The sequence below is a fragment of the Carcharhinus amblyrhynchos genome, chromosome 12 (genome assembly GCF_965287045.1).
Source record: "Carcharhinus amblyrhynchos chromosome 12, sCarAmb.v2.hapA, whole genome shotgun sequence".
In the NCBI taxonomy this organism is placed as follows: Eukaryota; Metazoa; Chordata; class Chondrichthyes; order Carcharhiniformes; family Carcharhinidae; genus Carcharhinus; species Carcharhinus amblyrhynchos.
Genome location: NC_137335.1, coordinates 18575636 through 18598636, shown reverse-complemented (window position 1 = coordinate 18598636; position 23001 = coordinate 18575636). Strand labels below are relative to the sequence as shown.

Sequence of the window (23001 nt, the reverse complement as noted above, 5' to 3'; positions counted from 1 at the left end):
TTTATAACTGGGAGGCATTGCTGGTAAGATTAATGTAATATGCTACAAATTCTCAATCTAACCAAAAATGCTGTAATCAAACAAAACAAAAACAGTTTTGCAATGATTACTATTCTAATTGCACATGCTCTCATCATCCTTTTCCTTCCTCACTCAGACAGGAATCAAACCAGCGTTGCAACTAAAACTGAATGCGTGACAGTTTATTCTTTTTGGAACGTTGACTCTTTGGAGAGGTAATGGAAGAGATTAGAATGATTCCAATGATGAGGGATTAAGTTATGTGGATAGAGGGAGCAGTTGGGCTGTTCTCCATAGAACAGAGAAGGGTTCAGTCTAAATTAAGAGACTACTTCTAATGGCTGAAGGGTTGAAAACCAGAGGTTACAGATTTAAGGTTACTGGCAAAATAGGCAGGCCTGACACAGGAAAAAGAACTTTTACTAAACCAATGATTTGGATTTGGAACACGTTCCCTGATAAGATGCTGGAAACAGATTCAATATTAATTTTCAAAAGGTAATTGAATAAAAACCTGGTGAACAGTAGTGTAGGGAAATGGGAAGTGCCAGGGAGTGGACCAATTGGCCTGTTCTGCAAAGACCTGCCATAAACTTGATGGGCCAAATGGTCTATCTCTGTGTTGTTCAATAATCATACCATCAATGCTAAAACAAAATCCAAGAAAACCTGGTTCGCCTTGAGAACACCAATAAGTGATAAAAGTTTCACCTTTCTCTCCAAAGGTTCAGCATCAGCAATAATGCACTATATGCTTAAACAATTGCTACAGCTGCAAGTTGTACACCAAAAATTAAATTTATTTACAACATTTTTGGGTGATACATGTAACTCCAGCTTCAGATTCTACTTTCAATTGAACTGAAGTTTGAATAAGTTACACGAGTTATGTAACAATATGTATTTAAAAAGTACAAATGAATCCACTTGTAATCGGGAGGTGAAGGAGGATTAGTTTCTTAGGTCTCACATTGGATGAGCATCAACCGGAATGAATCAATGGTAGAATCACGTTGGCAGTCACAGAAATTCTTAGCTTTCATGGGGCGAGGTCTGAGGAACAGTGGAATTTCCATCCACCCTCTGGATTTGGTCTTAACTCGGTCTTAAATGCCAGATGCATTCGCAATTTTCAGTGGACACCCAGGTCACTTTCACTGTTACCAAAGCAAAACACTGCAGTTACTGGAAGCCTGAAATAAAAGCCAATGTTGACAATACTGAGCAGATCTTTTTCCATTCTTTTTAACTTTAATTGGGCATTTTACAAACTCCTGGACTTAACATGGCATTCAGCTATTTCAGATCAGACTCATTTTTTGGGTGGCAGCTGCAGATACTGATAGCGTAAGTGGGAATTGTACTGTCTCTAGATCCATCTTTTATTTCTCATTGTCCCATTACCATCATGCTTTGCTTTACATCTTCATCTCTTACAATTTAATCTCTTCTGTCTTCCATCTCATCACAGGCCTTCACTTTTATTCTCCCCCCCACCCACTTGCTTAAAACCTGTTACAGTGGAACCTTTTTCTGAACTGACAAAAGGTCATCAAGCTGAAACATTAGGCCTGTTTATCTGTCCACAAATGCTTCCTGGTTTGCTCAGTATTTTTGGCTTCTAATTTCATTTTCAGTGCTACTGAAAGAACAGGACTTTGGGCAATCCAATGAGGTAGAGACTAGGGGTAACCAAGACTCTCCTCAAATACTTCGTCCAATCTCGCAAATTATGGTGATTTTCTGACAGCAGAAACCATCACCGTTTTGTGTGTTTCAGCTACTATAGGCGGAATGCTGAATCAAAATTGATCGAGAGAGTTAACAGTTTTCATCTACAGATTGTGGAGTTTAAATAATCAACTCTGTTTTCCACAAAAACAAGAATTTTACCTTCATGGCTTAGAAAGAGGGAATCATGAAAAGCAGTTAACCAAAATTCTGCCCTGTGGAAATTAGTCATGGACGCCTTGCAGTGTAGGTCTTCTGATGTACAAACTGGCACTATTTAATCAAAATAAGCCCATCCCATGGTCTCTTACAATTCAAATAGCCATAATTTAGTCACCTACAAATACTCTGACAATTGAGTTCAGTTATTGCAACCAAAAAAGAAAATTCTCTCCACTCATTTTGTTTCGTAAATTTGTGCATGGCATTCCAATTTGTTGGAATGTTGCACCAATTAGTAACCTTATGATTCATTAGATTAAGCACCATGTAATATTGTGGTACAGACATTAGCACTTTTATGATTGACAAAGCCCAGACCCAGATGAAGAGATTTCCCAATACTCCAAGCAGGGGGAGCAATACTTTGTACAGTGAGCCAACGAATTCACTCTTGATTGAATTGTTGTACAATGTAAACATTAGTTAATTTTTCACACTAGTTTCTGCGAAGAGAGTCAATATAATGGAAGGTGGCTCCCAGTGCCCAGCTGCTTTCAACGCCATTGATCTTCCTGGCAAGCTGTAATAAGAGCCAAAAATTACTTCAGATAAGTCACCATCTATAAATTGCAACATGAATAGTAAACAAAAGTCATCAATTTTATTAAGACATTGGAAATTACCTTCAAAACTGCATCTTTCTGAAAACCAAGTTCTTCTAGCAGTACTGTTATGTATATAAGATCCATGCAAAGAAATGGCTTGTCCGTGGATTTAGATTCCATACTTTGACACACTAAATCAAAATTTAAAAAATATTTTTATTATTTGTAGAACTACTTGAAAAGCATTTAAATTTCTTGAGTTAGATCGCATATTGGCAGCTTTCAAATTGCACCCAAGATCACAATATTCAATAACAGTGTAAAGGAGACTGGACTGGAGAAAACAAAGACAAAATACCCTTCCGCTCACATTAGCTGAAACAGGATACACATTAGAGGAATAAAGATAGCGGGTCGGGAGACTTGAGCGGAGGCTGTTTCGCGGGTTCCCCAGAGGGCTCCACGGCCTCTGTGTATCTCCCAGCACTGGATTTCTGGTGCTGTTAGCTCTGCATCACAAATTGGAGGACACTAGCAGGCCAGGAGAATTCTGTCCCGGGCCTGCTAATTAGTTGGAAATGAAGATTTCTATATTGTAATCACACTGATTATGTAAAAAAAAACTTCGTGCCAGAGATGCACGGAGAGCATGGCGCCCAGTAGGAGGCCCAGGAAACGGCCACCGCTGACGTCTCCCAGCCTGCAGTGGGCTGGAAGAATAGCCCCAAGGTCTCTCCCATTTACGACTGAGATGAGAAAGAATTTCTTCTTTCAGAGGGTTATTAGAGAGCAGTGGTGGTTGCGTCATTGAATATATTCAAGCCTGAGTTTGCTGGATTATTGACAAGCAAGTTGAGGATCATGGGGGCAGACAGGAAAATGGAATTAAGGCCTCAATCAGATCGACCGTGGAATAGCGGAGCAGGCTTGATGGGCTGAATGGTCTGCTCCAATCCTAGATTTAGTGATATCATATCGGGAAGAATGGAAATTTTTTTCTCTCTTTAACCTACTGGGTAGTGAAGCCAATTCCAGAATCTTGGTTGAGTAAACCCATTCAATTCAAGCCAGGAATGGAAAAAAGAATTGTTTTAATCTATGCGTGCCAGCCTTTCACTTGATAAATTCAATAAATTATTGAGGCAATCATTATGGCACAAGTCAATTAATGCTATAATATGGACCATATTAAAGGTTAAAAACCATATCTAATAATAACTGGGGAAGCACAATAACAGAAAACTTAATTTATGATTTACCTACACAGTCATCCTATTCTCCTCAAATTTAATTTATTACTACAAAATGACAATCAAAGCAGATGCACAAATCTAGTTTTGTTCCCGGAGAAAAACACCTCCTTCTGGATCAACTCCTGACCCAGAACAATGTTTGTTTTATAATACCGCTATGTGCAACTTTATTGTGTACCATTTACTCAGTAACTCTCAATAAATTCTTCTGGTGCCTAGTGAGATTCGTAGAATGGACATAAAGCACCATGCTTTCATCTCTCAAACATCTTATTCATTAATTTGGTTTTTTTTAGATTAAACAACACAGCCTTGGAAGAAGGGGCTAAGAAAACTTGCCAATTAGTCCTGTCATTTGAGAAGGGTCAGGAAAGAAAGGCAATAAAAACAAAAATCACCAAGCTTCTGCAAATCACCTCCTCCAAAAATGAAAACTAGCCAAGGCGGAAATGAAGGTATAAAACTATTAACTCAGTGCTCCATTTGGCATAGGATGGGAGAACCAAATACCGAGCCAGCATTCACATATTGCATCTCTAATGGTAAAGATCATTAGGTTGTGTTTCAAAACGTAAGGAAAAAATTAGGACTAGCAAGAGTTAGCACTTTGTTCTACGTACAATTGCCATAAACTAAGAATAGTGCAGAACATGAACAGGCCCTTCGAGCCTGCGCCGATAAGAGTGTGAATGGGTGAATGAAGTGAACAAAAATTCACTTTTGCAGAATGAGCTAGTTTTTTTTGTTACATTGAGAATTTCTATCTTATCAGCATAGAAGGGATTCTGGTATGTAATTATCCTTAGTAAAGTAGCTTACTGACATCCAGCTAAATATATTAAAACCTTTTCAAATCAAGGATACACATGATTTAGGTTATTTTGTCAGTAATGGGAAAGCCCATGCTGCCGACTCATTTTGTAGCTCTTACCACGTTTGGCTGCTTCTCTATAATCCTCAACTTTTAAAGTGCCTCCTTTCTCTGCATCTGCAATAAAAACAGATTTTATTGAATCAGGAAGTCTATATGAAGAGATTAGGATTTAGAATGTATTTAACTATACCAAGAATTTTAACTCATATTTCTGCCATTCTCAAAGCCAAGTGCCTTTTTTCACGTGGGACAAGTGGATAGTGTGTTAATGCAGATTACTCCAGATTTGGGTTCCACATCTTCATAAACCCAAGGGGGTTGTATCTCTCTGAACTGGCATAGGACCCACTGTTTAAAACAGCCAAATGATTTTTAACAACTTGCCTGCCTCCTTTAAAGATTTGCATAAATGGCATCAAGGTCTCCCTACTCATTCCCAAACCACACTGTTTATCATGCCATTTATAGTATATTGTCTTTCCATATTATTCCTCCCAAAGTGCAAACTTCACTGTCATGCTTCTGCCCATTTCACTATCCTTTGTCATCTTGAACTGTGTAATTATCCAATCATTATCTAACTTAATTACTGTATGATCTGTGACCTTCATAATGTTGTTCCCTACAACCAAGTCTAGATTGTTTATAATTATTCAAACGAGCCATTGAGGAACACCATTGTAAACGCCTCTCAGTGTGAAAACATCAAACCAGTACTCCAGGTGTAATCCCAATGATTATAACAGAACTTTCCTACTTTTATATTCCATTCCCTTTGCAATAAACACCAACATTCCATTTACCTTTCTAATCACTTGCTGTACCTACATGCCAACTTGTGATTCTATACCAGGATAACTCGATCTTTGTGTATCACAGAGTTCAGCAATGTCTCTCTAGCTTTTATATTCTTCTTGCCAAAGCAGGAAAGTGCACATCTCCAACACTATATCTGACAAAATTTTGCCTGCTCACTCAACCTAGTTATATCCCTTTGCAGACTCATCTCCTCTTCACAAACTACTCTCCTATCCGTCCTTGGATCATCAGCAAATTTATCATTCATTCCTTCATCCAAATCATTGCACTGATTAAAAATAGTTGGGGCCCCAGCAATGATCTCTGTGATACTTCACGATTGCCACCCTGAAATTGACCCATTTATCTCTATTCTCTGCTTCCTGTTAGCCAACCATTCCTTTATCTGTGCCACTATGTTACCTCCCAACACATCAGTAGTAACCATTGATGCAGCACCTTAGCAATTGCCTTTTGGAAATCAAAGTACATTCCATCTATTGATTCCCCTTTGTCTACAATGCTTGATTCTTCCTCAAAGAACTCAAATAAATTAAGTCAAACACGACTTTGCTTTCACAAAACCGTGTTGACTCTGTTTTGTTGCATTGAGATTTTCCACGCATCATGTTATAACCTCCTTAATAGATTCGAGCATTTTCCCAATGACAAATGTGAGACAAACTGGCCTGAAGTTTCCTGCTTTCTTTAGTTGCCTACATTTAAGTTTAAAACAAAATTCTATCATGTTATGAGAACTGCTAACTAGAGGCTTCTTCACGCTAGGGTCCTCAATGTCTCATTGCATATTACCAAAGCCTAGAATGGTCTTCTCTCTGGTTGGCTCAAGAATGTCCAGCTCTCGTCTCGTCTCAAAACACTTCCAAGAACTCATCCTCCAGTCTGATTTATTTATAGGTTAAGATCACCCACGATTATTGCAGTACCTATTTTTACAAACTCTAATCATTTCTTCCTGTATACACAGTTCTAGAATGTAGTCCATTAGTTAGCAGCTCTACAAACTTATTTCCACAAGTGACTCCTTTCCTTTGTTATTTATTGCCTCGAGACAAACTGATTCTACAGGCAGAATTTTCCATCTTTATTCCCCCCCAAAGTGTTGGCTCAGCCCAGAAAAGAGGTGTGAGCTCACTGGCTGCACTGCTGGCTTTTGAGTCCAACACTCAAACAAAATGTGGGAGGCAGGTCTCGCTGATGGGGAGCCCAACCCACCGTCCTTATGCAGATCACGGCACGAACAAAAAGTAAAACCAAAGATTTCCTCCCACACAAATGGGGAACCCCCACTGCCATGGGTAACACCACCACCCACCTCCATCCCCATGGACCTCCACAGAGGAAATCCTCCCCTCCAACACTGCCCCTGTAGTGCCACAGGGCAGTGCCAAGGTGTTGTTCAGGCATGTCCCTTTCTCCCCCGGGCTATACCTAGCCGTGTGCCCCCAGTGGGTTCCTTTTGCCAGTTCTCTTTGCTCCAGATCTGTTGTAAACATTGCTGATGTGACGTTATGTGAGTGAGGGTGAGATCTGAATGTAGGGAATGATACAGTGAGGAAGCTTGCTAAGAATATGGTAATGTATTTAAATAGGGTTCCCATCACTGCATGGTGGGGACACCATTGTGTCACTGGCAGAAGGCAGGACTGATCATGATGCAAGATCTCATCGGTACGAATCTCATTTTTGGCCCCATGAGATTTATTTACGCTCAGGCTAATGGGGGCACAAAATCCCAGCCTATACCTTAATCTTTAGAACCTTTATCATACTAATGACATCCTTAACTAACAAAGCCATCCCTACCATCTTTTCATAATTCTCTGTCCTTCCAAAATATTCCAGCAGTCCAAGCCTTGGTCACCTTGCAGCCATGTTACTGTAATGGCCATCAGGTCATACATACTTATTTCTATGTGAGAACTGTTGTTATGAATGCTACATGAATTCAGCTGCAGAGCCTTAAGTTCTGCCTTTTTACTATTTTTGTCAACTCTGACCTTAACTGCTGATGCATTCTTAAATTGTACACTCTGTTCCTTCCTATCACTATCTGATCATTACCCTTGTCATCTTACTCTATCGCTACCTTGTTTTACTGATCTAGCCTATCCCTTAAATATACCACACCTTCCATTACGTGATCCCTCTCCACACACAGTTTAGTTAAAAACTTTCCCTACTGCCCAGATTATATCAAACACCAGAACAATGGCCCCAGCATGATTCAGATAAAGGCTGTCCTAGTGGTATATTTCCAACTTTCTCTAGTAGAGGCGCCAGTGCTGCGTGAATCATATCCCATTCTTCCCTTACCTCTCTGAGCCCTGCATTCAACTCCCGAATCTTATTTGCCATATGCCAATGTCCCCCCCACTGATTTGTAAATAATGTGATACAATACCACAACAGTATAGGTCTAGTTGGATGGATCATTTCCTGTCATCAATGTTCAGATTTTAAATCTTACCCCCTCCATCCCATCATGGGGATTAATATTAGCCCCATATGGACCACCTGCACAACATCTCTAGTTCAAATCGTCCAATTCAGCATTAGAATCTTTGCATCTGTGTTGTGATTTGTTGCTATCTCATTGGATGGTGATTTTACTCACACTGGACTATCGAGACAACTAAACTCCAAGTAGTCTCAAACACTTACCTATAAGTCCAACATCAACCGCTCTGTCAAAGTAGTAGGAGAATGCATAAAATGACAGGTTCTCCACTTCTTCAGGCTTATGCACTTTTTTGTAGAGTATTTTTTGTACCCTTGCATAGCAGGAATCATAGAGAGGTTCTCCTAGAACATAGACAGACAGGGAAGGAAGAGCTCAGATGTTTATCAGCTTCAGATTTTCACACAAAACTAAGAATAAAAGAATCCTTCAGTTACACAGTTTCATACTGATGCACCAAGATTGAAAATCAAATGTTTCAACATGCAGAGGCCATTTAATTACACAATTAACTAAAGCAGGAGAAAAGTATAAACCATAGGAAAATCAGAAATTTGGATGCAAAATGGTCAATATACTCCAAATTGCAAGAGGATGAAAGAAGATGTAAAATTCAGTTCAGTAACGATTTATTTCTCACTATTAGCCAGTCTAATTCATGTTTTATTACAGTCTGTGAAAGGGATGTTTGTGCCTGGGGTTCAGCTATCAATAAACACACAGTACAAATCTAGCAGCCCAAACAGAAGGATGTGATTGGTATTCTATTCACAATAATCAAGTGCATGTGCTTTACTGACTAGGCACAATTAATCCTGGCACCTCTGTCAGATGAACAAACAGCACCAACATTTGTGGACAGAGAAATAAATTAATACAACCTTACTTTATTTCTGCGCTCCTACCTATCAACCACACAATAACAATTGTGGGCACAAGTCTCTGGCCCATTAATGACCCCCCCTCAAACTTAGGGAGAGGGCTGTAAATATGGGATATAGAGATAATTACATGATGGAAAAAAATTAACAATTAATAAAGGTGCAACTAAGAGTGAAGCAACGGGGAAGTGATGGGCCAATGGCATTATCGCTAGACTATTAAACCAGAATCTCTGCTAATGCTCTGGGGACTCTGGTTCGAATCCTGCCACGGCAGATGGTGGAATTTGAAATCCACAAAAAATGTTTGGAATTAAGAATCTACTGATGATCATGAAACTATTGTCAATTATTGGAAAAACCCATCTGGTTCATTAATGGCCTTTAGGGAAGGAAATCTGCCACCCTTACTTGGTCTGGCCTACATGTGACTCCAGAGCCACAGCAATGTGGTTGACTCTCAACTCTGAACAAGGGCAACTAGGGACAGGAAATAAATGCTGGTCAGCCAGTGACACCCACATCCCACAAATGATCAAAAATAATCTCTTGGTGCATTCATGAGTAGGAACCTCAAGTCTGTTCAGCCATTCAATTAGATCATGGCTGGCCTGTTTCTTTGCTTTGGTTTATGATTTAGGGAAAGCGTAGGGGAGTGGTGTTAATGTTAAGCTGCTGCAATATGTTGGAAATAAAGCACTGTTGTCCCCACGTAGGTAACTATAAGGAATCATTGCAAGAATATATAAACCAGGTCACTCTGGGTATCCGGGAAGAACTGGGGAGAGTCTGTGACTTCACTTGGCTGTCTTAGATATAAACCTGTTTTAAGATACAAGCTAGCTTCAGACATGTTCTTCCTCAATGTACAATCATTTGAATTAACAAGCAGTATGAATTTGATAGTTCTAAAAATGAGCTGACACAGGCACAATGAGCCAAATGGCCTTTGTGCTATAAAGTTCTGTGATAGTTCACAATTTGTTAGAGTAATTTACCATTGTGTCAGGAAACTGACAAGTTAAAAGCAAATGCCATTTAAATAGGCTGTTACCTGCTTTCTGTCCTTTAATGTTGTAAACAATTTCCGCATGCTTCCATTCCGCTTTATAGTCTGGTGACAAACAAGAACTTACCAGTTCTTGTCCTTTCTCAACTGTAAGCAAGTGAACAATAAAAAGACAGCATAATTACAAAGTTAGAATGTTAGATTTGAACTGCCTTTATGTTCAGACCATTTTAGAACTAGAATAATTGCTAAATTGTTCTAGAATATGGAATGAAGATGTCCTTTAATTTCTCCTGGCTTACTTTTTATTCAATCTGTTTATTAAGACAAGTCAGGATAGTTAAATAATCCACAGCTCTCTACACTTCTACAGAACATTATTCTGATTCCCGAGCAAACTTAATGCAGACAAGTAAGATTACTTGGGTGGCACAGTGGCTAGCACTGCTACCTCACAGCGCCAGAACCCGGATAACTGTCCGAGTGGAGTCTGCATGTTCTCCACGTGTCTGTGTGGGTTTCCTCTAGGTGCTCTGGTTTCCTCCCACAGTTGAAAAATGTGTGGGTTAGGTTGATTGGCCAGGGTAACTTGCTCCTTAATGTCAGGGGGATTAGAAAGGTAAATATGTGGGTTTATGGGGATAGGACAGGACCTGGATGGGATTGTTGTCATGCAGGCTCGATGGGCCAAATGGCTCCTTCTGCACCGTAGATTCTACGAAAATAGTGCACGGAAATTAATGTTCCAAGCAGCACTGTATTTTGCCAGCTTTAAAACAATTTCCCTTCTGTGAGCAATTCCAAGTTATGGGCTAAGGTGGAAAAATTAAAGGGGAAGAGATAACTTGAATACAAACCTGTTATAATCACAAGGATGGACTAAACTACAATTGTACAATTACCAACTGTTGTATGTCATCCCTTGTCTTAATTTCATGCACAACCTACTCTTGCTACTCGAAAAACAGAATATTGCAGATGTTGGAAATCTGAAATAAAAACAGAATGCTACAAATATTCAGCAGGTCAGGCAGCAGCTGTGCAGAAACAGTTGTGAACTGGGAGAATGAGAAACATTTGAGCAAAGTGGAACAAGGAGAAAGGCAAGTCCAATGCTAGGGTGGAAGACAAGAGAGTTAGTCTTACAGAGCCAAAGGAAATGGCAATGGGGCATGGAAGAAATAAAAGATGTAAATTATTACATAAAAAGGAGGTGCTGTTCCTCCAGTTTATTTGGGGCTTTGCAGACCAAGGTCAGAGATAACAGCGTGAGAGCTAGGTGGAGAATTAAAATGACAAGTCACCTAAAGAAGATACTAAAAGGCATATACAAAATTACATACTTTAGAATCCACTGACAAAGGGAGAGGGAGACGGTGGCATAGCGGTAATGTGACTGGACTAGTAATCCAGTGGCTCTGGGGTATGGCTTTAAATCCCACCACAGCAGCTGGTAAAATTTAAATTCAATTAATAAATCTTAATTTTAAATAATTAATTTGTTCGCATCGCTGGCTAGGCCAGCATTTATTACCCATCCCTAGCTTCCTTGAGAAGGTGGAGGTGAGCTGTCTTCTTGAACTGCTGCAGTCTACAAGGTGTAGGTATATCCACTGTGCTGTTAGGAAGGGAGTTCCAGGATTTTGACCCAGCGACAGTGAAGGAACGGTAATATATCTCCAAGTCAGGATGGTGGGTGACTTGGAGGGGACCATCCAGGTGGTAGTGTTCCCAGATAACTGCTGCCCTTGTCCTTCTTGATAGTAGCGGTTGTAGGTTAGGAAGGTTCTGCCTAAGGAACCTTGGTGAGTTCCAACAGTGCATCCTGCAGATGGTACATTCAGCTGCCACTATTTGTCAGTGGTGGAGGGAGTGAATGTTTGTGGAAGGGATAACAATTAAGCGGGGATGCTTCGTCCTGGATGGTGTCAAGCTCAAGTGTTGTTGGAGCTGCACTCATCTAGGCAAGTGGAGAGTATTCCATCACACTCCTGACTTGTGCTTTGTAGATGGTGGACAGGCTTTGGGGAGTCAGGAGGTGAGGCATCCTAACCTCTGGCCAATCCACCTCACTTGTGCAGCTTTGTACTCCGGAAGGAAACCGGAGCACCCGCAGGAAACTCACGCAGACAGGGGGAGAATGTGCAAACTCCATGCAGCCAGTCCTCCACAGCTGGAATTGAACCTGGGGCCCATGTACTGAGAGGCGGTAATGCTAACGAGTGTCACCCATGAGAAACTCAGTGAAGGATGGAAATTGGAAGCAAAGTCGAAGAAGTTTTCCAATTCAAAGCGAGAGCAGGGAATGGTACTGGTAAAAAATGTTGAGGATTGGGGTAAAGGGGACTTGGTAGGATTGAAATAAGGAATGTGTTCTATATATTCCCATAAAAAACATAGCTAGGTTCCACAGCAACATCTTTTTATTTGAAGGTGGTAAGACAAATTAAAGGAGAAATTGTTCATTGACAGAACAAGTTCACCAGGCAGAGGAGGGTGGTGGCCCTTTGTTGAAGAAGTGAAGAGCCCTTAGACAGCCTGGTGCAGGATGGAGGTGTAACGAGATTAGACATTGATGATATAGGGGAGATGGCTAGGGCCAGGAAATTGGAAACTTTAAAGTGATGGAGGGTATTAGGAAAATTACAGATGTAGTTGGGGAGAGATTCAGAAAGGGGAGAAAAAACGGAGTCAAGGTAGGAAGAAAACAGTTCAGTTGGGCAGGAACAGGCCAAAATGATAGGGTTACCAGACCAGTCCTGTTTCAGGATCTTGGGAAGGAAGTAGAAACCTGTCATTTTAATTCTCCACCTTGCTCACACTCTGGCACCTCTGTCCTTGGTCTGCTGCACTAACTTACAGAAGCAAAACAAAGGCTTGAGGAATAAAACCCTCATCTCTCAATCAGACAACTTACAGCCTTCTGGACTCAGTGTAAATTTAACAATTTCAGACCGAAAATCTGGCCCCCATTTTTTTCCTTTCTTTGAATGTTTTGGTTTTTCTTTTCCTTTTGCTTACAGTATAACTGCTCCATGCACATCATTTTCTTCTTTGTTTCTTGTCTTGCCCCATTACCATTCCACTGGGCCCTTGAAGACTAGCTCTGCTGTCATTGAATCTCTTCCGTTTTCCACCCTATCACAGATCTTCCTTTGTTCTTGTCCCACTTAAATCCTACTACATCCCTAATCTTTTCCAGTTCCGACGAAAGGTCATTATCCTGAAATGCTAACTCTGTCTCTCCCTCTACAGATGCTGCCTGACCTGCTGAGTACTTTCAGCACTTTCTATTCTTCCCACTATTGCTTCTTACTCATGTCACCTCAGATACAAATAATATAACCTATTCCATGTTCTTTGTAACCATTATTTTATAATACAGAACCCTATTATTAAAGAAGATAGCCAGTATAGCTAAATTGCCCATTTACACTTTGGGGCTGGTATAGCAATAATAAAACTGTACATGCATAACGTTTGTACACTGATCACAAACATGATTTAAAATAAACTTTGAAAACATTTCATTTTCAGAATGTGAGCATCGCTGGCAAAACCAAGATCAGGTGCCCACTTATCATCACCCCTGAGGAGATGGTGGTGAGTCATGTTGAAATGCTGCAGTTTGACTGCTGAAGATAAACCGACAGTGCTGCTAGATACAAAATTTACAACTTTAAATCAGCAGAAGGATTAGGGATGTCTGTCCAAGTTGAAATAGTATGACTTAGTGGAGGTCCCCATAAGCCCGTGTAAATGCGCAAACTTCATACGTTGTTCCATTGTGTTGGGGAAGGGGAAAACAAGAAGAGAAGAAAATGGCTGCATCAGTGGCGGGAGGGTGGAACTCCCACTAAAGGAGTGTAGCGAGCTTGCTTGGTCTCACTCTATAGCAGGTGACTGAATGTATACCTTCAAGTTGATGAAATTATGACCATTATGCTAACTTGCCAACTTACACGGTCTACCTTCAGTTCCTCCTAAAATTTCCAGTCTCGCTGACATCAAACCGAATCCTAGGTAGCTGAAAATAGAAAGCAATATTAGTGAAACGTTGGAGTCTGAACTGGTCACCGAAATAAAAATCAGTCATTCCTACATTAATAAGTAGCTGTAATGAATTATAAAGTAGGTACCTAATCATGGAACTTGGATGAATTCTATACATTTATACAAAAAACAAAGAAAATTACAGCACAGGAACTGGCCCTTCAGTCCTCCGAGCCTGCACCGACCATGCTATCTGACTTAATTAAAACACCCTAAAAGGGCAAAGAAAATTACAGCACAGGAATATACAGATGACAATCATATGAAGTTGGACTTTGCTCTGAAATTGTCAGTTCAAAGTGCACGCATTGGTATTAATTGGAAACAAAACTATTTAAAAGTAAACAACAGTAGAAAAGTAAGCAATTAAGCCAATTGCTGGGGCCTTGAGAGAAATCTTTGTATCCTCACTGGCTACAGGGGAGACCCCAGAGGATTGGAGAATAGCCACTGTTGTTCCTTTGTTTAAGGGTAACAAGAATAATCCAGATAATTACAAACAAGTGAGCCTTACATCAGTGATAGGGAAATTATTGGAGAGGATTCTTCGAGACAGGATTAACTCCCATTAGAAAATAACTGGATGTATTAGTGAAAGGCAACATGGTTTTGTGAAGGGGGGGTCATGTCTCACTAACTTGATTGAGTTTTTCAAGGAAATGACAAAGATAATTGATGAGATTAGGGCAGTGGATGTTGTCTACATGGACTTCAGTAAGGCCTTTGACAAGGTCCCTCACGGCAGATTGGTGCAAAAGGTGAAGTCATATGGAATCAGAGGTGAGCTGGCAAGGTGGATAGAAAACTGGCTCGGTCAAAGAAGACATAGAACTAGAACATTACAGGCCCTTCGGCCCTCGATGTTGCGCCGACTTGTGAAAGCAATCTAAACCCATCTAACCTACACTATTCCAATATCACCCACATGTTTATCCAATGACTGTTTAAATGCCCTTAAATGTTGGTGAGTCCATTACTGTTGCAGGCAGGGCATTCTACGCCCTCACTACTCTGAGTAAAGAACCTACCTCTGACATTTGTCCTATATCTATCATCACTCAATCTAAAGCTACGTCCCGTCATGCTAGCCATCTCCATTCGAGGGAAAAGGCTCTCACTGTTCACCCTACCTAATCTTCTGATCATCTTATATGCCTCTATTAAGTCACCTCTTAACCTTCTCTCTAGCGAAACAGCCTCAAGTCACTCAGCCTTTCTTCATAAGATCTTCCCACCATACCAGGTAACATCCTCTGCACCCTTCCAATGCTTCCACATCCTTCCTATAATGCGGTGACCAGATGTATGCAATACTCCAAGTGTGGCTGCACCAGAGTTTTGTATAGCTGCAACATGACCTCACGGCTCCGAAACCCAATCCCGCTACCAATAAAAGCTAACACACCGTATGTCTTTTTAACAACCCTATCAATCTGGGTGCCAACTTTCAGGGATCTATACACATGGACACTGAGATCTCTCTCCTCAACTACACTAGCAAGTATCTTACCATTAGCCCAGTACTCTGTATTCCACAGAGGGCATGATGTGGGTATGCCGGCGTTGGACTGGCGTAAACACAGTAAAAAGTCTGACAACACCAGGTTTTAGTCCAACCTATTTATTTGATAATATTCTCACACGCTTTCGAGGGGTTACCCTCTTCGTCAGGTGAATGGGAGTCCATTCACCTGACGAAGAGGGTAACCCCTCGAAAGCTTGTGAGAATATTATCAAATAAATAGGTTGGACTAAAACCTGGTGTTGTCAGACTTTTTACTGTGTTCCACAGAGGGCAGCAGTGGAAGGGTGCGGTTCTGAATGGAGGGCTGTGACAAGTGGTGTTCCTCAGGGATCAGTGTTGGAACCTTTGCTGTTTGTAATATATATGATTTGGAGGAAAATGTAACTGGATTATTAGTAAGTTGGCAGACAACACCAAAGTTGGTGGATTTGCAGACAGCGATGAAGACCATCAAAGGATACAGCAAGATATGGATCAGTTGGAGACTTGGGCGGAGAGGTGGCAGATGGAGTTTAATCCGGACAGATGTGAAGTAATACATTTTGGAAGGTCTAATACAAATCGGAAATATACAGTAAATGGCAGGACCCTTAAGAATATTGATAGGCAAAGGGAACAAGGTGTACAGGTACACGGGTCACTAAAAGTGGCAATGCAAGTGGAGAAGTTAGTCAAGAAGGCATATGGCATGTTTGCCTTCATCGGCTGGGGCATTGAGTTTAAAAATTGGCAAGTCATGTCGCAGCTTTATCAAACCTTAGTTAGGCCGCACTTGGAATATAGTGTTCAATTCTGGTCGCCACACTACCAGAAGGATGTGGAGGCTTTGGAGAGGGTACAGAAAAGATTTACCAGGATGTTGCCTGGTATGGAAGGCATTAGCTATGAGGAGAAGTTGGAGAAACTTGGTTTGTTCTTACTGGAATGACAGCGGTTGAGGGGTGAACTGATAGAAGTCTACAAGATTATGAGAGGCATGGACAGAGTGGATAGTCAGAAGCTTTTTCCCAGGGTGGAAGAGTCAATTACTAGGGGGCACAGGATTAAGGTGTGAGGGGCAAGGTTTAAAGAAGATGCAAAAGGCAGATTTTTTTACACAATGGTGTTGGATGCCTGGCACTTGTTGCCGGGGTAGGTAGTGGGAGCAGATACAACAGTGACTTTTAAGGGATGTCTTAACAAATACATGAATAGGATGGGAAAAGAGGGATGTGCTCCCCAGAAGGGTAGGAGGTTTTAATTAAGTCACGCAGCATGTTTGGTGCAGACTTGGAGGATCGAAGGCCCTGTTTCTGTGCTGTAATTTTCTTTGTTCAATCTCTAAAGATTACTATCAAGATTAAGGTACACAAGAAAACTTAAACAAAAAGCATCAAATCAAAGTTTTACAATGCAGGAGACGACCATTTGTCCCAGCACACTTATGCTGGTTCACTGGAACTGCTATCCACTTCATTCTACTTCTCTTCTCTTTCACTTATTAATTCACTTTTCATTTAAAAGCTAATATGGATTATACTTACACCAATCACATTGCCAATTCAAAATTAATTGATATCTGAATATACAATTGACTTGCAGAAGTTCACAAGTTTTCTTTAGCTAATAGCCACTAGACAAACTGCCTTGATCTATGATTCAACAAGCTTAGGGTTCCAGGAACCCACCTTTCCTTCCCTTCTTCTCCTCAGGTGCTGTCCAATTTTCTTTGTAGGATGATTTTGATAGTGGGACAGGCTAACTTTCCATTGGATGTCAATCCTATCTCCCAGAACATTATTCCAGACATCGTAGATCCTTATGCTGCTGCATTTTTCACCTACTATACTTGTCTAAATGTGACGTAAGGTACAATATACACAATATACAGACACGGTACTTTACTCTTGTGAATTTTGTTTTTTTTCCAAAGTTCAAGGTTTCATCTTATAACAAAAATTGATTTTAATTTGAACAAAAGAATTATTTTAAAAATAGGTATCAAAATTACAACCTTACTGATTAAGTGGTTAATTCAACGGAGAAAGAAACGTGATCAGGATTCAGTGAAATAAAATTCACAAAATTGTGCAACTATTAGGTCATTCTACATTTTCAATGTTTTAAGCTTGGAACTAACATTTTAATTAGCATTCTGACAACACTGTCTACTTGATTGACACCCACCATACACCATTGCTACATAGACATGCATTGTTTTTCATCATTGCTGGGTTAAAAGCCTGGATAACTACCCAACAGCATAGCGACAACAGCTTCAACACAAGGACAGCAGTGGTTCAGGAATGTAACCAGCTAGAATCATCTTCTTAAGGGTGATGGAAATGTGCAACAGGTGCTGGCCTTGCCAGCGAGGCCCATTTTCCAAGAAGCAATTTTCAAAAATTAATGTGCAAATCTTAACACTCAAATGTTACCTCAATCACATAGAAATCAAACATTATCAATGTAATGTGAAAAATCTCAAAAGCATCTATAATCTTTACTGATATTTCTTTTTGACAAAAGGAGTTTACTTTGGATTCCATCTGTGATAAAGTAGAAGCTGGGCCAGAAATTCTAAACCTATGAATAAATCTTGACTAGTATAAATCAACTTTGAAAGTATAAGATTTAGCAGATATGACCATGTTCAATATTATCCACTCTAATCTAAATGAAAGCACATTTTATAGCGCCCAGGGTTGTGGCTTAAGGTGAGCTTCTATGGTCAAAACCCAACAACCTGTTCTCCATGATGTATTGAGTTGGTGAGGTTGGCTTTTGAGGTTTTGCCTGGTGAATCCAACACATATTGAGGCAATTGGTTGCAGACAGTAGCTTTAAGCAGCAGTTGTGAGTAATGGACCTTGATACATTTGGTACTGAAAAAAATACCATTGCAACTGGCACAGAGAGGAAAATACAAAATGAGGACTGTAAGCATGCCGTCCGTGGGAGTCCACGCGTAACAAAACCTTGCAGAGGGAAGAAAAAAAGTTAAAGCCTTGATGGCAAACAGACTCTGATTTCAAGCTGATGGGTCAGAGAATCTCCAACAGAACAATTTCTGATGTAGAAATGTTTACAACAGGATCTTCGTCTGTACCAAATTATTAGGAATTAACTTACAGCAGAATTTGAGTGTTCACAAGGTTTGGGGACACCCACAACATCATAAAACCTGTCTTTGACCTGTACTGACACTTGTTTCATGAAAGAAACATTCATTTTTAAATTCTAAAGTGACTTCAAAGTAAGGAGAGAACTAATTAAGATATACAAACTCCACCTGACATTTTATATAAATTTAAAACTGATTTTAATAAGTTAGCCAGGTTCATTTTCTAACAACTTAGATTTAAAGTTTTTTTAATATGCAGTTTTGGTTTGTGTAATCATGACTGGTAGAATCAGAAAGAGAAATTCTACTAACCTGTGTGAGTAGAGTGTGTAAGTGCTATTGAACATCTGAAATGAGGTAATATAGTTGATAGGAGAGGTCTGGAGTGTCATCTGTGGGGAAAAGGTACATTCAAAATTATTGTTGTTCAAAAGAATGAAACTAAAAACAGAAGCACTATACCACATAATATCTGACTGTAGCATTAAATGTACAATACAACACCAAATTGACACTTTCACCAAGGGTTAAACATATTGCAATTGTACAAAATATGCAAATCTGAAGATCCACTGATATTGGGCGAAGAGATGATGGTATAGTGGTACTTGTGTCACCTGTATCAGCTGTGGGTCAGTTCGAACACTCTTGCCTCTGCATAGGAAGGTTGTAGATTCAAGTCCTCCTCCAAAAACCTGAAGATAGAGAGTTTTGGTGTGGCACGGTGGCAAGCACTGCTGCCTGTCGGCGCCAGGGTTCAATTCCAGACTTGGGTGACTGGCTGTGTGGGGTTTGCATGTTCTCAATGTCTGCGTGGGTCTCCTTTGGGTGCTCCGGTTTCCTCCCACATTCCAAAGATGTGCAGGTTAGGCGAATTGACCATGCTATATTGCCCCTTAGTGTCAGTGGGATTAGTAGGAATATGTGAGGTTACAGGGATAGGGCCTGAGTGGCATTGTTGTTGGTGCTGGCTTGATTGGCCAAAATGGCCTCTTTCTGTACTGCAGGGATTCTATGGTAATGCCAGTAGTCCAAAGGTTAATGCTCTGGGCTATGGGTTCAAATCCCAGTACAGCAGCTGGTGGAGTTTAAATGCAAGAAATAAATTGGAATTGACAGCTAGGTTTAATAACAGTGACCATGAAACTACAATTGGGTAAAAACTCATGTGTTTCTCTTGGGAAGGAAATCTGCAGTCCTTACTCGGCCTGACCTGCATGTGACTCTAGACCCACGGCAATGTGGTTGGCTGAACCATTTTCTGAAATGGCCAGGGAAGGGAAATTAGGTATTGTTGATAAATCCTGATTCTGCCAGTTATACCCTCACCTCATGAAATAATAAAGACGACAAACAAAAATATCCCATACGGCAATCATTGACTGGAACCAATTAAAAATGACAGTGAGAGAAATATTTACAAAGCAGCCTACCAAGGCAATGAATTTTTTTTGCAGTACACTTATTTTTATGTGAACAAATTGAGCAAAACAAGGCTATGGGCTGGGTGCAGGAAGGTGTGATTAGAAAGGTCAACTGTGTGTACTCAGGCTGGCATGGACAAATTGAGCCAAATGGCCTCTCTCTATGTTGTAACTTTTCTATTGTTCTAACTTGTATATAAGAGAGCCACAAATGAATGAATAGCTTGTTAAGCTGTTTTTACTAATGAGCAAAACTCTCTTCTTCTTTGAACAGCATACATCTAACTAAACAGATAGAACCCTAGTTGAACATGTGTGCAGTTTTGGGCGCCGTACTTACGCAAGGATATTTTGGCCTTGGAGGGAGTGCAGAGGAGGTTTACTAGGCTGATGCCGGAGTTGAGAGGGTTGAGCTATGAGGAGAGGCTGAATAAATTAGGCTTGTACTCGTTAGAGTTTAGAAGAATGAGGGGAGATCTCATTGAGACGTATAAGATGATGAATGGGATGGATAGGATAGAGGTGGAGAGACTCTTCCCGCTCAGAAAGGATAGTAGGACTAGGGGGCACAGCCTCAAGATAAAGGGGGGCGCGGTTTAGAACGGAGTTGAGGAGGAACTTCTTCACTCAAAGGGTGGTGAATCTCTGGAATTCTCTGCCCGTTGAAGTGGTGGAGGCTACCTCGCTAAATATTTTTAAGACGCGGGTTGATGGGTTTTTGATCAGAGAGGGGATTAAGGGTTATGGGGAGAGGGCGGGAATGTGGAACTGAGCCACGACAGATCAGCCATGATCTTACTGAATGGCGGGGCAGGCTCGAAGGGCTAGTTGGCCTACTCCTGCTCCTATTTCTTATGTTCTTATGTTCTTATAACATCTTATATGTATCTTCAACAACACAACAATGTCACTCAGTGTTGAACTGAAATGACAAACCAAATTATGTACTCAAGTTTTGGAGTGGGTTTAGAGCCACAACCATCTGACTGGCATTTGTTATTGTTACCAACTGTGTCAAGCAAACATCTAACTAACTTGAGGTGTTACTCCTGGGGGGAAAAATAGTGTGTGTGTGTGTGTGTGTGTGTGTTGGGTGGGTGGGGAAGCGAACTATTTTCTTGAAGGAAGTTACATTTAAATTCTGCCTGAACTGCAATAAAGAAAACATAAGCAAGGTGAAATTATCAGCTGTCACCCAACCTTTGCTCTCTGTAATAATCAACTTTGAAACCTTTAGCATCTAAAGGAAGTGTATATTTAAAGCAGCAGTAAATATGCCAATATGCAAACTGAAGCTTTAACTAATTTGCAAAGTAAAATTAATGTTCCTGCTTCTCACAAGCATGATTCCCTTGCTGAAACCAGTGGGGTTACCAGCTCATTGCAGCATCTCAAGGCTAGTAACAGCTCTCTGGTACACTGCACTTTTTTCTGAAGGTCAGCTGAGAATAGAAACTCATTGTGTGGGAAATCCTGGAAGAGATCCTGCCTGCTGCTGCCATTTTGTGATGAAATGTTACAATGTGCTGCTTCACCGGGCTCTCCCCAACTTCAATACCTTTAACTGGGCAAGTCATTTTAATCGGTTGGAAAAGGGAAACCTTGAGGAATGCGAAAAAGCAAAGGCTTGTTGCAACTAATCTTCTGTTCACAAGAGGAAACTCTTCAAGTCTTACGTCAGAACCCTACCCCAAGATAGCACAAAAAGTCTTGGTTGGTATGGCAACTGCTGCTGAGTTTCCTGTTTCATGTTAACTTGGCTGCGCAGAGTAATTTATCAGGACATGGCCGCAAAACATAGAGAAATTGAACAAGTTTTATGTTGATTCAAGGTATCATACTGTTTCACAATGCAATCCCATTGCACAGAATGCATTAATTGCAATGAATGCAACTCCCACTAGGTGGCAATATGTTGTTGTGATCTTGCAATAAGAGTTTGGATAATGAAAAGCTCAAAGTCATTCAGTTAAGTAAGGACTGTATTATGCATCAGAGGAGCAATTAGATGTTATGTTAAATAAAGTGAGGTTAACAGTAGCAACTAATAAATTACAAAACATGAAAGTACTCAGTCCTTAGGTACAACATCAGCACAAACCAATTACCTTCCTCACAAATTCTCAACAATATACCACTGATCGCCTTTTGCAGTGCTTTTTAAATAATTCCTGTGCTCAGCAAGTTAAATATCCCTATTTTTAGCAGCAGCATCAGAAAATCCCAGACCTGGTAAAGTAAGAATTGATGCAAAGTGTAGCTACCTGGACTTTGCCCCATCAATCTGTCTTAAATCTAACTTTATAAGAACATCTCCCCACTACATCAGATTACAGAGTCCATTTATGGAGAAACCATTTACTCAGAAGGAAACTTTTATTCTGACAATCTTGATTTGATTTTGATCACAGGAAAACAAGATACAAAACCTACAGACCCATCCTCCTTGAAGCGCAGCATAACAACTCAATTCAGTCCTAGCTTGGGAAATGACAGTGTATTAACACCATCGAAACTCATTAACTTAATTATTACCCTGAATCACTGCTGGGCCTCGATTATTCTTCATAGCACTCATTAGCGTTTAGGTGAAATTTAAATTTGGGTTACAAAAGCTTTTAAAGGTTATTTTACAGAACTACGTGGGCAAAGTAACTGGTTATAATAGGAATATAAGCGAAGGAGTAGCCATAATTCAATCCCTCGAGCTGGTTCTGCTACTCACTTAGATTGTGATTGATCTGCACCACAATTCTATTTACCCCTCCAGCTTTGGTCGTACCTCTTGACATATCTGACAAAGATCTATCAGTCCTAACAGTCTGAATTGACCCAACATCCACAGCTTTTTTCAAGGTGCAGTTGTAAGAAGAGAGTTCCAGATTCATATTACCTCATGCATGTGTAAACTGCTCCATGTTTCACCCCTGAAACCTAGCTCCAATTTTAATACTGCATATCCTTGTTCCCCTATCAGAGGAAACTACCATGGTGCACCTATTTTGTTGAATCCTTTTATCATTTTCAACATCCCGATTAGATCCACACCTCTCCCTGGTAATTGTCAGAAGCTGAATCAG

At 40.4% G+C, this 23001-nt stretch overlaps 1 protein-coding gene across 2 annotated transcripts in view; it reads right to left on the bottom strand.

Moving 5' to 3' along the window:
* Positions 1–800: 800 nt before the first annotated feature.
* The window catches only part of entpd6 (ectonucleoside triphosphate diphosphohydrolase 6), a 57004-nt gene continuing 34803 nt past the window's right edge, over positions 801–23001 (bottom strand). For both annotated transcript variants that reach the window (XM_080200135.1, XM_080200136.1), the window contains exons 8-14: positions 18810–18889; positions 13779–13843; positions 9862–9963; positions 8130–8270; positions 4704–4760; positions 2598–2710; positions 801–2494 (exon numbers count right to left, since the gene is read on the bottom strand). In XM_080200135.1, coding sequence (XP_080056261.1) covers positions 2411–2494; positions 2598–2710; positions 4704–4760; positions 8130–8270; positions 9862–9963; positions 13779–13843; positions 18810–18889 — 642 coding nt within the window. In that variant the 3' untranslated portion in view covers positions 801–2410. The remainder of the gene's footprint in view (positions 2495–2597; positions 2711–4703; positions 4761–8129; positions 8271–9861; positions 9964–13778; positions 13844–18809; positions 18890–23001) is intronic.